General features: G+C 31.5%; 1 protein-coding gene across 2 annotated transcripts; it reads left to right on the forward strand.

Moving 5' to 3' along the window:
• The first annotated feature begins 2 nt into the window (after positions 1 to 2).
• Vha44 (Vacuolar H[+] ATPase 44kD subunit) lies at positions 3 to 14,019 on the forward strand. Of its 2 annotated transcripts, XM_026636172.2 has the most exons (13): positions 3 to 163; positions 576 to 712; positions 2,133 to 2,234; positions 2,848 to 2,899; positions 8,575 to 8,672; positions 9,227 to 9,315; positions 9,850 to 9,948; positions 10,791 to 10,914; positions 11,406 to 11,537; positions 11,819 to 11,916; positions 12,196 to 12,334; positions 12,680 to 12,801; positions 13,496 to 14,019. In XM_026636172.2, exons 2-12 carry the CDS (start codon positions 584 to 586, stop codon positions 12,770 to 12,772), a joined length of 1,155 nt encoding a protein of 384 aa, XP_026491957.1. In that variant the 5' UTR covers positions 3 to 163; positions 576 to 583; the 3' UTR covers positions 12,773 to 12,801; positions 13,496 to 14,019. The 2 variants fall into 2 exon arrangements, with proteins under 2 accessions (XP_026491957.1, XP_064074632.1); XM_064218562.1 differs by lacking the exons at positions 3 to 163; positions 576 to 712; positions 2,133 to 2,234; positions 2,848 to 2,899 and adding an exon at positions 5,816 to 6,083.
• Positions 14,020 to 14,735: the final 716 nt, after the last annotated feature.

Genomic DNA, 14,735 nt, shown 5'->3' on the forward strand with positions numbered 1-14,735 from the left:
TCCGTGTTCAATATTATTTGTTGTAGATGGCAGCACACCATCAACCATCACGTGAATTTTCATGGCGGTGTTGTAGGGCTAGTCCCGTTTCGTCTTGTGATTTCACCAAAAAATTGCTGTTTCGAATATTTATTGTTAAACAGCATTAAATTTTAAATACCGGGTAAGCATTATGACTTATTATGGCTATCTTCAAGCCCCTTTAATGTGAAAGACGCTTTTGCGCGCGATTGTAAATTGTCAAAATTGTTGGTAAGGGTGCATTAGGGTGAATAAGGGGTGTATTATGGGTGAGACGATCGGGCGCCTGGATGTCAGACGGCCGAGCGGGCGCTATTGGCCTGGACTCGATATTGATTCACTGCATCGTACTTATAGTGGGAAATTAGCGTTAAAAATATCACACACCGTCTTGCATCCATGGATGAAGGACTCGCAAAATCGATTTTTCGGACAAGACATGCTTTTATTGTGTTAATAGATATGTAAAGGCCGTGGTAGAAACTTCGATTATTAATAATTTTGACAAATGTTCTATATCAGTGGTTATTAATCATAAAATTATGATGTTTTAGTGATCAAGATGAGTGAATATTGGCTGATAAGTGCCCCTGGCGACAAGACCTGCCAGCAGACCTGGGACACCTTGAACAATGCCACCAAATCAGGCAACCTTAGTGTCAACTATAAATTTCCCATACCTGACCTAAAGGTAAGTATTTTAATAAACTTATTGACTTAAAAAAAAAACAAAATAGGTATCAGGTAAGATCAGGGATTTATTTAATTAGATTATTATTCTGTTCAAATAATCAATCACATATATTTTTTTTTTTTTTGAAAATTATGTATGATTTGTTCAATATATTTCAGATCAATGACCTAACAATAAAATTATTTCTTAAACATTAGACAATTTTCATGTAAAAAATGAAGTTTTTTTTTAGTCATTATAGTGCACTTTTTTTCATAACCTACTCATTTAATAATTCAAACTAGACAATCTTTAGTCTTTCAATAGTGACATTTTCTGTGGACTTGGTCAAAAAGAATAACTTAAACACCTACAATTGATTAACCAAACATCACATTTATAAAAGTACTTAAATTAATTGCTAAAAATGCTTAAACTTGATTGTATTAAATTATTCTTCGCCTCTTACTTCGGTGTACTATTGTACATAAGAATTAAAATTATGCTCTGGATAGAAAATAGGTCTATATCAAAAGATCAACTCGATTAAAGATTAAGAAAGTATCTTTTGGCATCAAATATCCATTTGGCAGTCGTAGAATTCAAGAAAATTACATATATATGTGCCAACCCAACGAAGTGCAAGATCATTAACCTACACTATAATAGGTTGGTGAAAATATATGGCTTAAAATAATCAAATTCATAAATGCCCTATTTCTCAGTGCCTTTCTCTTTTTAAAGTAAATTTTCTCCACTGCAATTTGATAGATACATATGTGATATAATTTTATAGCAACATATGACTTTCGCTATGTTTTCATTAATCTCTGAGCACACACAAATTAAGATTCAAACACTTACTGATGTTTTCCCATTTGAACTCAAAATCTTTGCTGCAAATTCTCATTTTGTATTCAATATGCTTGGAATTATAAGACTTATTAATAACAATGAGATTACACTAATTTAATTATTACACTCAGACTTATTGACAAAATAAATGAATGTATTCAGTAAAGTACTCAAATATTTTTTGCATTAATCCAGTAATATCTAAGTATAAATTTACACTTCTTCATAGATCAATGATGCAAGTGAGTATGCTGTAAATTGATTTTAACATCTTTATGTTAAATATGTCGATTTTAAATTTATTTACAATAAGGTTTTTTTTTCTCTTATTATGTAATAATCAACCAGTCAACCAATTTCAAAGAATTTATTTGAACATTGTAGACAATAAACGCACTACTGTGTGTACTAAATGTGAGAAATTATTGTATCATTGTATATTTTTTTAAGACTATATACAAATCTCTATCAATGTACTTCAGACTGCAGGTACATAGACAAAGCTGATCTTTGTAATGCATCATGTAGACATTGACAAAATTTCGTTTTTGACTTACTTTTAATCATTATTTTTCTCCTTCAGGTCGGTACACTGGATCAGTTGGTTGGATTGTCAGATGATCTTGGCAAGCTCGATACTTTCGTCGAGGGTGTTACTAGGAAAGTCGCTCAGTACCTTGGCGAGGTATGTTTTTGAGGATTTCCTTAAGAGTACAAATTATAATGCACTTTAACTGCAATTTCAAAATTATTGTAATATGGCAGATATAATGACTTTAAATAAATGATTATAGTATTTTGTGTGCATGCTCAGGACTCCTGTTTACTTGTGCAGGCACGTTAGTCTGTCCTCACTAGGGTGTTATTATTAATTATTTTAAACATAATATGTAAACTATAATTATTTAATTTAGCATATATAAGTTTACTAACTAATGAATATGCCACAAGAATTAAACAAATGTATATAATTGTAGTCTCATTTTATCTTTAGAATAAATGTTTAAGACTGCACAAAAACACTTGTGGTTAAATCCTCTGAATTTATTTTGATCATTATAAATTTTTAAGCATTAATTTTAGTTGAAGTAATTAGTTAACTAATTTATGGTTCAATTTTCGACGGCTTTAGAATTTACGATCGTAATAAACAGGTAGTCGTAAATTTTACACACTTATAAACAAATGATTAGAAATAGTTCTTTTTTAAAATTATTTCTTGTCCAGGAAGTCTTTAAACAAATAAATTTTCAATGAAAAATTTCACCTTATTTGAAAGTATCCTTTTTTTTTACTAGGTACTCGAAGACCAACGCGACAAACTGCACGAAAATCTTATGGCAAACAACAGTAAGTCAGATTTTTATTTTTTGTTTGAGATTATAAACTTGTGGCACTAAACATATTCATCTTTTGAATTTTTATTTTTTTTTTCATTCACGTGCTCTCAAATATTTTGTTTAGTGCCATTTTACGTCATGTTTGATGAAATAGTTAAATAAAATATATAATAGAGTTTAGTGTTAAACTTTTTTGAGAATTTTAAGATGCATGAGATTATTTCAAATTATATACAGAATATAATCAGAAGCATGTTTGGGGAATTTTGATTAGAAAAAAATATAAAGCAGTGGTTTATTACAAGAAATGATGTTGCCAGCATGAAAACTAAATTAATATAGAGATATGATGGATTTAAGGTAGAGGAATAATTCTTAAAAGCACAGAGTAGTGCGAAAAATATTAGCATGACGCTGGATTTCGGTGGTCGTTTTTATTTTATTTTAAATTTTTTTCTTTTTATTTTATAAGTTTTTTTTTTTATATACTTTGCATGTTTTATTTTAATTTATTAATTATTTTGAAACATATTTATGAATTTATCGAAATTAATTTTTATTAATTCCCGTTTTATATATTTTATATATCTGTACATTTATTTGCAATTACACAAATTGCACTGTATCAAATAAAATCTTTTAAGTTTGTATATACATACATACTTTTAATTTAATGTCAAGCATCACACATTAACACATAACATTTTACAATTTGACCTGATCACGTAATTTATTATCAGCACTAATTATGTAATATGTAATCAAATAATTGTAAAAAAATCAGCGAATCCTAAAAATTGCGAATAAGGAAAAAGGTATGTTTTGACTGGAGTGACTTAAATTAAAAAAAGGTTTTTAGTATCAATAACTCAATAAAGATTCGTTGATTTATTAAAAGTTTAAGCTAAGAATGTTTAGTGGACAGTGTTCGTTTATTTGGAACTATTTGGAACCTGGAATTATTTTCAATATCGTGTGGAATGTAATTTTCATCTATAAGTTCGATGATCGTTTATGTTACGTCTGCACACATTATACATCCATTCATTTAAATATTAGATATATCACGAAAGGTAGTATTTATTATAATTAAATATCATAATGCAATTTAATAGCACTTTGTATGCGGAGCATTTTATTAAATTGATTCTAAGTAGTTTTCCGAAATTGTACTGTACATAATTATATTTCTAAAGATATTACTTATATGTAATATATATTTTATATTTTTTATTTTTCATAGCTTTTTTATGCATTTCACGGGCTGTTCTTATCACGTTTATTTTAAATGATATGATAATACACTTAGAATTTGTGAATGTTAGATTTTGGAATTGCATTTCAGTGTCTGAAAAATGGAAAAAAGTTTGCGGAAGTGAGTAATTATTTGTATTGTATGTATTGGAGTGTATTATGTAATAGCTTTTACGTAATAGAGCTTTGAAGATAAGTTCCGATTAATATCTATTATTTATTTTATATTTTAAAACATGCTATACAGCCAGACATGTTTTATTAAAATTATATTTAAAATAATTATTATATTGCTTAAGCTTTTTATTTTAGTATATACGCGTAATTTGTCTCATTTTATACTAAATAATAATTTAATACTCTAGCAGTTATAATGGGGTAATGTCGTAAAATACACAAATCAGCTTTTAAAATAAGGTAATTTTATTTTTATATTCATATTGATTTTATAAATTTTACATCAAGGACAGCGTAAAGACATCAATTTGAATATGTAAAAAAAAACTTTTGTTACAGATTATTTCCAGCAAAAGATAACAGATCAAAGTAATCTTTTATCTGACATTGAATTGCGTAATTTAGTTATCGAATGTATGAACGTTGTTGTAAAGAAATGTTTAATGTGTTAGTTATATGTTACTATGTTATGGAGATCACACACGATATGCGTCAATATTAATTTAAGCTCGTCGAACAAAACACCCATATGTTTACCGTTATAAATAATTTTGTAAGCTATGTACAGGTTTCTGGAATTTCATAATCAGCGTGTACAACAATGTTGAAACATTGACCGTGGCAACACTTGTCTTGGTTTCCATGTTGTTTTAATTTTGGAAACTTAAGTCCGGTTACTATATAAAAATAATATATATTTTATAGAATTGTCTACAAGACGTAATTCATAACCTACTTATGAACCAGAAGGCTACGAATAACTGATAGTAGGGTGAATATATAAAATATAACTAAAACTAGAATAGTAGTAGTAAACTAGTATTTCAATATTAAAATGTAAATGTCAATTAGACAATTCTATACTATCCGTAAACAAAACAAATGGTTTGTTGTTGTTGTTTTTTTAAATATAGTAACAGGTCTTAAGTAATTATAAGTTGCAATTGTTTATTGAATATTAAATAAACTTTTGCAAGTATTGAATAAATTAAGATCGTTTATTTACTTACAATAGATCATCGCAATCACTGCCTCACATACATTCGTAGCTTAGTCATATGAAGCTTACATATTGTCCATGCTTTTCGCTTCTTATTTTTATATTTTTTTGTAATTAAGATTTAGTTTATTATTATTTTCTTTTATTTTATATTTCTTCGCTCCTTTCCTTTACTAATATCCTGTATATTTTTTTGTTTAATCCTAAGTTAATAAAAGCGAGAGGCGTTAACTATAGGGAAGCGTAAATATTTAACGTTTTGATGGATCATTTTGTGAATTACGATTCTAAATACGATACTTACGCGCAAGGATGAGCGTTTGAAATAACTTTATGGCCGCTATTAAAACGGGATTTCGTGACGTGTAAGTTTAAATACGAACGTAATATTTTGCAGAGTTGGTAGAGAACTCGCAAAATCGAAGTTCGAAACGGCACGATCAATACAAAGTCGGCCAGATTTTTAATATCACTAAGTCAAAAATAAAGGAGGCTGCTCGATCAGCCTGTATGCCAACACCAACTCTGCCGAATCCAGGCATCGACTCTTACGCGGACCCCGGCGGGGGCGAGCCTCCCCCCACGCCGACGTCTCCGGTCTGCGACTCCGCTTACTCGGAACACCACGGCTGTTGGCCTTGCGAACATCGAGAACACTCCGATTGCGAGGCGTCTCACCCCTCGCAACCTTCCAGTGGGCGCAGCTCGCCGCGATGGGATGATGACGAGGAAGAAGACCGCCCGCATCACATCCTGACGCAAGGTTCAGGATCGAAAGTCCTCCCCTAACCCGTAATCCCTTGTCCTATTTGACCGGGATTTGAGGCTTTGCTTTAATCGAGCTTGAAGTTAACACTAACGCTTCAATACAATTGATACATAAATCATTTGAGTCTCAAATACTGTTCAAAATGCTTATTAGAAAATCGGTAGGTCGTATTCTGGCTAGTTGTAAAAAGGTTCTGATAATTAGCGCTAGCGCTACCTGTCTAGTATACTTAATAGATCGAAAGATACTTTTTGTAATACAAGAATCGTGAAGGCAGTGGTTGCGTGTTAATTTTAATAGACAAACTTTTTGCTAAATTTTTTACATTCCTACAGGTGGCGCTGGACGTTTTATTATATCGAAAGCGCCACCCTAATTTTATTTTCTCATACATTTGTATTTTTCGAGTGTTCATTAATTTGTATTATAGATTAAATGATCGCAAGGATAATGTCTAAAGTTTAGGGTGACGCTGTGACGCAAATACTTAGGTGATCTTATAAACAAATGTTCTGACACATATCACTTTGTGAATGTTGCTTTTGACGGCTATCAAATTGAAATAAAGTTTATGAATACAAAAAATAAAAATAAGTACAATTGTGACTGTATATTAGGGAGACAGTCACATGTCGTGAATACGTTTTAAATTAAAGATCAGTTCAAAATTACGTGTACTGTAAGAATTTATACAAGATCGAAATATCCGTTCAATCGAGAAAACCGGCAAGCAAGCCACTGGGAACTTGTTCCACCAATAAAATAACATAAGTAATACTAGTACTATACTAAGAAATTAATTTATATTATATTCTGCCTGAAAATGTGTACATATGTGGACGCGATGTAAAGTATTACAATAATAAGTAATCGTTATAGTATATCACTTTTTGATGTTGGTAACGTATTCACGACTTTTTTTTTTGTATTTATAAACTCTTGTATAAATATGAAGGTAATAAAATGAATACCTTCTGAGATTATTTACTTGTTCAGTATGTGTTCTAAATCTTACGTTGTCAACTATAATACATTTATTTTGGCTGTTTCCGTTTTAATTTTCAGTTGCAATGTTTGTACTGTATACTCTGTTGCGTTTGTTTTTTTTTATAACACGATTAAAACTAAAATATGTCTTATACCACTATGCCGTACTACCCAGTGACCTCGATAAAGTACGCGTGTTTGTTTCCGATGATTTTTTTGATTACATTTCGTTCTCTCATGAGCATTAGCATTTATCATATTTACACAAATCTAACTCAAATTTTTGAAAAACTATATTATATTTTCACATTGCTATCAATAATACCAATGTGCTATTATACCAGTTTTGTCAGTAAATGAAAAAAAAAATAGAATGTTTGATTTTAAAAAAATGTAGACTTTTTTTTTCTTATAAATTTTATTTCTCCATTTATCGCCCCAAATGTTGAGATATTTTTAAAATGTTTTATATATATAATTATTATTAATAAATTAATATTGATGTATGTCGTTATGAGCTCAGCGTACGTTAGACTATTGATTTAATTTACTTATAAAATTTTATATGTATATGTGAATGGTATATTAATGTATTATATGCATGCTTATATAATATAAACATCATCTGTCAAAAGTTATAAAGTTAAGTAAACATTCACGAATATACGTGTAATTTTTATTGATAGTGCGATCGGAACCTAAAGCTGAGTCATTACAAACGTGTAATACCGTTTGATCTATATAAAAGTTTCGAGAATCGGTCGAGTTGTTTATGGAGATTAATTAATATCAAAAGAATATTTGTGTACCCATGTTGAAATGGAAAATGAACTTTTTTTTTACAAATTATGTTCAATTGGACAAAATGGCCTCAAAGGTTACTTTAAACTTAAGAACGCAATTCCGGATCACAGATTATACAATGTCATAAACAGTTTTGACGGATGGTGTACCAGTAGTGTAATGATAGTTGAAAATGTCGTAATATAATGTCTGATGTGTAACTTGCATGCGTGTGCGCATAGGATTAGTTTAGGTTATATTTAAATGTACGAATATTTGTTGGCTTTTTTTATTTTCGTCAATTTTTGTTTCAGCACTTATACTTACAGCAAAAAAAAGAAAACAAAAGAACTTTATGGATAAATTAAAAAAGTTGGAAAATGTTTTTGCGTCCAGTATACAAAATATTTTTACAACATAATTTTTATGGCATTTCATAGACTTAAAAAATATCTTTTTATTTTAAAAGAATTTTATTTAACTGTCTATGATTTGTAATAGAATAACTATGATTTTTACTTTGTTTTCCTTGTCACAAATAAACTAAATAAAAATGTTAAGAAAATATTTTTATTCTGTGACAAGACTACAAACACGTGTCGCCTACACATGGCGACCAACATAGTACAAAATACCGATACAAAAAAAAAACGAAATGTACAATAATAATTATATAATAAAAATATATTAATAACATTTTGGTATAACTCCACAGGCGACCTGCCCACCTATTTGACTCGATTCCAATGGGACATGGCAAAGTATCCCATAAAGCAGAGCCTCCGCAACATCGCCGACATCATCAGTAAACAGGTACAGTAACTATAAAACAATATATTGCTTATCCTAAACATACTTACAACCTACACAACGATAAGAGGACAAAAGCCAAAAAAAAGCAACATTTAACATCGTATAGATGAGATATCACAGGTCGAGAACTTGAATTATCTGTGATATTCATATATAAATAGTTAAATTAAATTGTGTTGTATTATAAATAAAGATATATTAGATTTTAAATGAACATGGTTATTTTTATTACTAACGGTATTTAAAACGGGATATTTACCATGTTTTTTTATTTTTATTTGGTGTCTTGTTCACGAGACACGTAGAGTTCTCGTGAACAAAACATTCGTAGGTAATGTCGAAATATCGAGCTCCACCAAATAAAAAAGAGTGTTTGTGCAGGTCGCTGATTTAACGACGCCACTTATCAAAAGGCAAAGCATTTAATTGTAAGGCTAAATAAGCTAGTCGCCTGCGTCATATATACAACGTCCAAGTGATCGATCAGCCACAGATCCTTATAATCATTCAATATTAGCAAAAACAATTACCTAATAGAATTATTTAACTCGCAGGTGGGTCAGATCGACGCGGACTTGAAGGTGAAATCATCAGCATACAATGCTCTCAAGGGTAACCTACAGAACTTAGAGAAGAAACAGACGTGAGTATGATCACTAAACTACGTTAATTTGCATTTATTGAACATTTGAGCCGAGATGGCGCAGTGGTTACGCGTGCATCTTAACCGATGATTTCGGGTTCAAACTCAGGCAAGCACCACTGAATTTAATGTGCTTAATTTGTGTTTATAAATCATCTCGTGCTCGACGGTGAAGGAAAACATCGTGAGGAAACCTGCATGTGTCTCATTTCAACGAAATTCTGTCACATGCGTATTCCACCAACCCGCATTATTGGAGCAGCGTGGTGGAATATACTCCAAACTTCTCCTCAAAGGAATAGGAGGTCTTAGTAAATTTTCTGCCCGCTAATCTATTGAACATTATAAAATAATAAAAACGATTTTATTTTTGATCCTTGCGTTTGCGCACACACTCGTGTCCAGTCTCACACGCAGAAATATGTGCATTCATCCTAATTTTGCTATTAAATGGTTTAATTCAAATTTAAGCCATAATATTTAAAATTTAAACGATATGCTGTTTATAATTGAAGGCTTTTTTTTTTGTTTCAGCGGAAGTCTCTTGACTCGTAACTTGGCCGATTTGGTCAAGAAGGAGCATTTTATTTTGGACAGCGAATACCTAACGACGCTGCTCGTCATTGTACCAAAGTAAGTTTTTCAAATACATGTAAACAAACGGCACATAATATCCTGCTATCACTTTTAAACCTACGCATAGAAATAAAGAGTATTTATGACGTAGGGAATCACACACACACATAATAAATTCTTAATCTTTCACTCTACGCTAAATCATTGCAAAATATATTGCGTTTTTTTTTTTTCAAATATAGTGTATAGTGTGATACTTTTGGTAATTTAATTATAAAAATGCATTAACAAAAAAAAAATCTTTACTACGGTTTACGTATATTTAGTTGACACTTTCGAAGATACCCAAAAGTGCCATTTTCACGTAAAAGCGCTTAGGAATTTTGCACTCGGGTTCAATTAGGAACACTCATTATGAATATTTTGACAACAACGCCTAAAACAAGTTTCCAAACAAAATGTGTATGTGAATGGGTAAATCCGAAACTGAAAGATTACGGAATAAAGCTCAAATAGTCTTGAGACTGTTTTATGATAACTAAAACTGCTTTATTGAACTTGAAAAGTCGCTTTACCTAGCTGATTTTGTAATTATTGATTTTGAAAATGAATTGTTTTTTATTGGTACGGTATGACCAGCTATGAGATTTTATACTGTCCTGTTTAAAAAGTAGATTAGCTTTAAATTAATATTTCCGTTATAAGTATTTGTATCGTCACTTAAACGATTAATTAAACTGGCTTTTCAAACGTGCATTAGCGTTACGTCATGATATGTCACAAACATTCAATTTAATATGATCAGTTGAACACATTTTTAATACATTCAAAACCGTATAACTACATACTAAACGATATAATTTGTTATGACATTTTTATATCATCAATATTCTTAATAGGTCTATGTTCAACGATTGGAACGCAAATTACGAGAAGATCACGAACATGATCGTGCCTCGTTCCACTCAGCTCATCCATCAGGACAATGACTACGGTCTCTTCAGCGTAACTCTCTTCAAGAAGGTAACGTTAGACTTGTCAACAATGTTCAGTGACTTTCGAGATCAGGCCATTTGTTTGGTACACTGAGTAACCTAAGGCGACAAATTTGAGGAGCGGCGTTTGATATATTTGACGACGGTATTATGACTAATTTTTAAGGACAAAATTATCTATTTTGCCAACGAAAAAATTCACCAAATGCTACTAATGTAAGTAACCTGAAACTCAATCGAATGACTGCTCTGTGCCGGTATTTTCGAGTACATACCCCAAACGACAATTTTATATAATGCGCAATTCCAAATAAATTCTTAAAACATTGTCGCAGGGCGGCAATGTGAATCTTCTACTGAACAGGTGGCCTATACTGTAGAGATATATTTTACACTAGTGGATTATGATCCACTTTTCAAAAACTACCACAATGATGCTGTATTGTAAATAGAACATTTTGGGCATTTTGAAAAAATATCTCTCTCGCGAAGACAATGAGTGTATGTCCGTGCCCGCAGGTGGTGGACGAGTTCAAGCTGCACGCGCGTGAGCGCAAGTTCATCGTGCGCGAGTTCTCCTACAACGAGGCCGACCTCGCCGCCGGCAAGAACGAGATCACCAAGCTCGTCACCGACAAGAAGAAGCAGTTCGTGAGTGCACACGCGCCGCACCCTAACGGCCTCTTACTGCCTCTAATTATTTTTAAATATCGTTCGTTACCGATCCATCTTGTGCTTGGAGGTGAAAGACAATATCTGAAGGGGACAGATAAAAAAAATCTGTCACGTGCATCTACTACACCTCCTTGGAGCAGCGTGGAGCAAGCTCCAAACCCTTTCCCAAAATAGAGCAAAGGCTTAGTCCATCTGTGGGACATTTTAAACTATACTTTACATTATTTTTAATTTTATTGTATTTTATCTAATTCCAGGGTCCCTTGGTGCGATGGTTAAAAGTGAACTTCTCTGAATGTTTCTGCGCCTGGATACACGTTAAGGCTTTAAGAGTATTCGTCGAATCAGTTCTAAGGTAAGCCCGGTTTGTATTATAGTATTCAATTGGTATAATTATTTTCTTAATCATTTGTTGAAATATTTTACATCCATTCGATTTACGATTTTTCATGCATCGGGTAGTTGCTTAAGTGTTGAATTAAATGTAAGAAAAAACAAGACTGTTGTTAAGATAACTATAAAGTTAATGAAATCTCAATTTTGACATTAAAAAATCGTGATTGTTTTTATAAAAATCAATATAATATGAAAAAGTAACCAAATGCCGTACTGTACTGTATTGCTCTGTTTCCAGATACGGCCTGCCAGTGAACTTCCAGGCCGTGGTGATGGTCCCCGCGCGCAAGAGCATGAAGAAGCTGCGCGACGTGCTGCAGCAGCTCTACGCGCACCTCGACCACTCCGCGCAGACGCACGGACAGAACGCGCAGGACGTGCGTACCCACTCGCCCTCGCTACACGCACACACACGCACCCGCACACGCACCCGCACATAGACACACATACCCACTCAACAAAATGTATACATATTTACACCCAAGCGCAATATTTCAAAATGTTCATCTACTTGAATAAATCTTATAAGACTACCATTTGCTTACAAAATAATATAGATTATATTATCGTATGTATGTAACATCATTTTGAGTTGATGCCAATTATTGTATAAAGCTTACGAAGTAATTATTTAATAGATTGTTTCAATATTCTGTTAAATGAAAATGTGTTTTATGTGTACGAGGTTAAGATTTAAATTATATATTTATGTTCTGTAACAGACGGCTGAGTTAGCGGGTCTCGGGTTCGGTCAGTCCGAATACTTCCCGTACGTGTTCTATAAGATCAACATCGACATGGTGGAGAAAGCCTAGAATACCGTCAGCATTACAATTATTTATAGGTAAATTATTAATGTGTAGTTATAGTTTAACATCACTTGTAATTGCAGTAATTAGGATTAAAAATAAAATTAAAAAAAAATCACCATATACAGTATTTTTATATATTATATATTATCATAAATTATTGACTATTTATATATTATTATAAATTGAAAAAAAAAATGTCAGTGTGGGCCACGTCTTCCAAGAAGACGACAAGGTCGAAGCCCAACGAAGATCTGCTGATGTTCAGTAAAAATATAAAATAATGCCACAATTTATAAAAATAAAATGTAAAAAAGGCACGGGCAACTGTGAGCCCGTGGATGTTGTAAAGTAAATAAATAAAAAATAAAAAAAGAACAGAACTTGTAATGTTGTTATCTACTGAAGACCATCCCTGATTTTTATTTAAATCTAGGGGCTTCGCTAGCCATGACGATAGGCAATTGTATTATTTTAGATTGTTAACTTTTGATAATCCATTGACTTATAAGTATTGAGTATACATATAAGTAGACGCGCTATCTAGTACTGAGATTTTGCGCACTAAGTTACGGTTTATTGTCCACAACTCATTTAGTAAAATACGATCAAGCAAGAGGAGCTGACAGTAGTTGAAAGCAGCGATTTATTTGTATTCTTAATAAATTCGGACATTTTTTTTGTTTATAGAGAAGTATTAGAAATTACTAACAGTATTCTTTTTTTCAGGTAATGTTACCAGGCGAGCTGCTGTATGTTTGTCCGCTGTATTATGTCCGAATAAGTGCTAGCAAGCAATAGTTACAATTATTCTTTAAAATTTTAACAAACCTCTTTGGTTCTATATAAATCAAGACGATAAATATTTCTTTTATTTTACACTTTTATTTTTCTCTGTACAGATAAATAATGATTTTTGTGTGTTATTATATTAAATGCATGTTGATGCTGTACTATTTATATATTTAATTAAAAATAAATATAACTATTTATGATGCCATTATAGAAGAAAAAAAATAAGAGCTTTGCCGCGTATTCCGTGTGACGGATGAGAAAATATTTTCGTAAACGCAACAATTTTATTTTCAGTATTAAAGTTGCGTTGTTTTAGAGTAGCCTTATCTTTTTGCGACACTGTATAAAATAAATTGTTCAATAAATTATATTGGAGTTTATGAAAATGCTATGTAAATAAGAACATTCCTCATTATAACTTGTGTAGTACATAATAAAATATTATTCAAGTTACTGTTTCTGCTTGTTTTATTCAACCAAAATGTTTTATTTATTTAGTTTCAATTAAATATTAACTATCGATATTTTGTTTTTTTTTTCTTATCATTTTTTTTTTTAAGATTATTCTCACACTCAACTAATACAACATAATATTTTTTATTCAGATTGTAATACCTTGAGGAAACATTTGCATAACATGCCAGATAGTTTGATTAAATATCATACTAAAAAATTTAAAAAAAACTATTTTTAGTTAAACCCAAACAAAGTATCTTAAAGAAAGCTTGCTGAATCATCATGGACCAGTGAGATGACTTAAAAATCATCATATCCTAGAGACCATTAGTAGCTCAGCATCAGATGAGTGATGCCTCCAATGGGAAGCCACTCCGTATGACAGCATCACCAAACCGATTTGCTCATAGCTTTACAGCCCTAAAGCTTGAAAATAAATGATTGAAAAAAAAATTATATATATATATATAGGGACAATCATCTTAGCAAAGCAAAAACTGTCAGAGATTTACCTGGCTATTTTTACTTATAGTAAAAAAGATATATGACTTATAACCATTAACATGCAAGGTATAGTAATGTCTACAAAACTAGATCAAATGCAAAAAAAGATGGATGAACTGTTGTATGAATGAATAAATTGAGGACACTGCTGGAGAATGTGCCACATTGACCTCTAAGATAAGCCAACTGCACAGAACATACGGTGTTCAAGTGT

This window comes from Vanessa tameamea, chromosome 23 (assembly GCF_037043105.1).
Source record: "Vanessa tameamea isolate UH-Manoa-2023 chromosome 23, ilVanTame1 primary haplotype, whole genome shotgun sequence".
Classification (NCBI taxonomy): Eukaryota; Metazoa; Arthropoda; class Insecta; order Lepidoptera; family Nymphalidae; genus Vanessa; species Vanessa tameamea.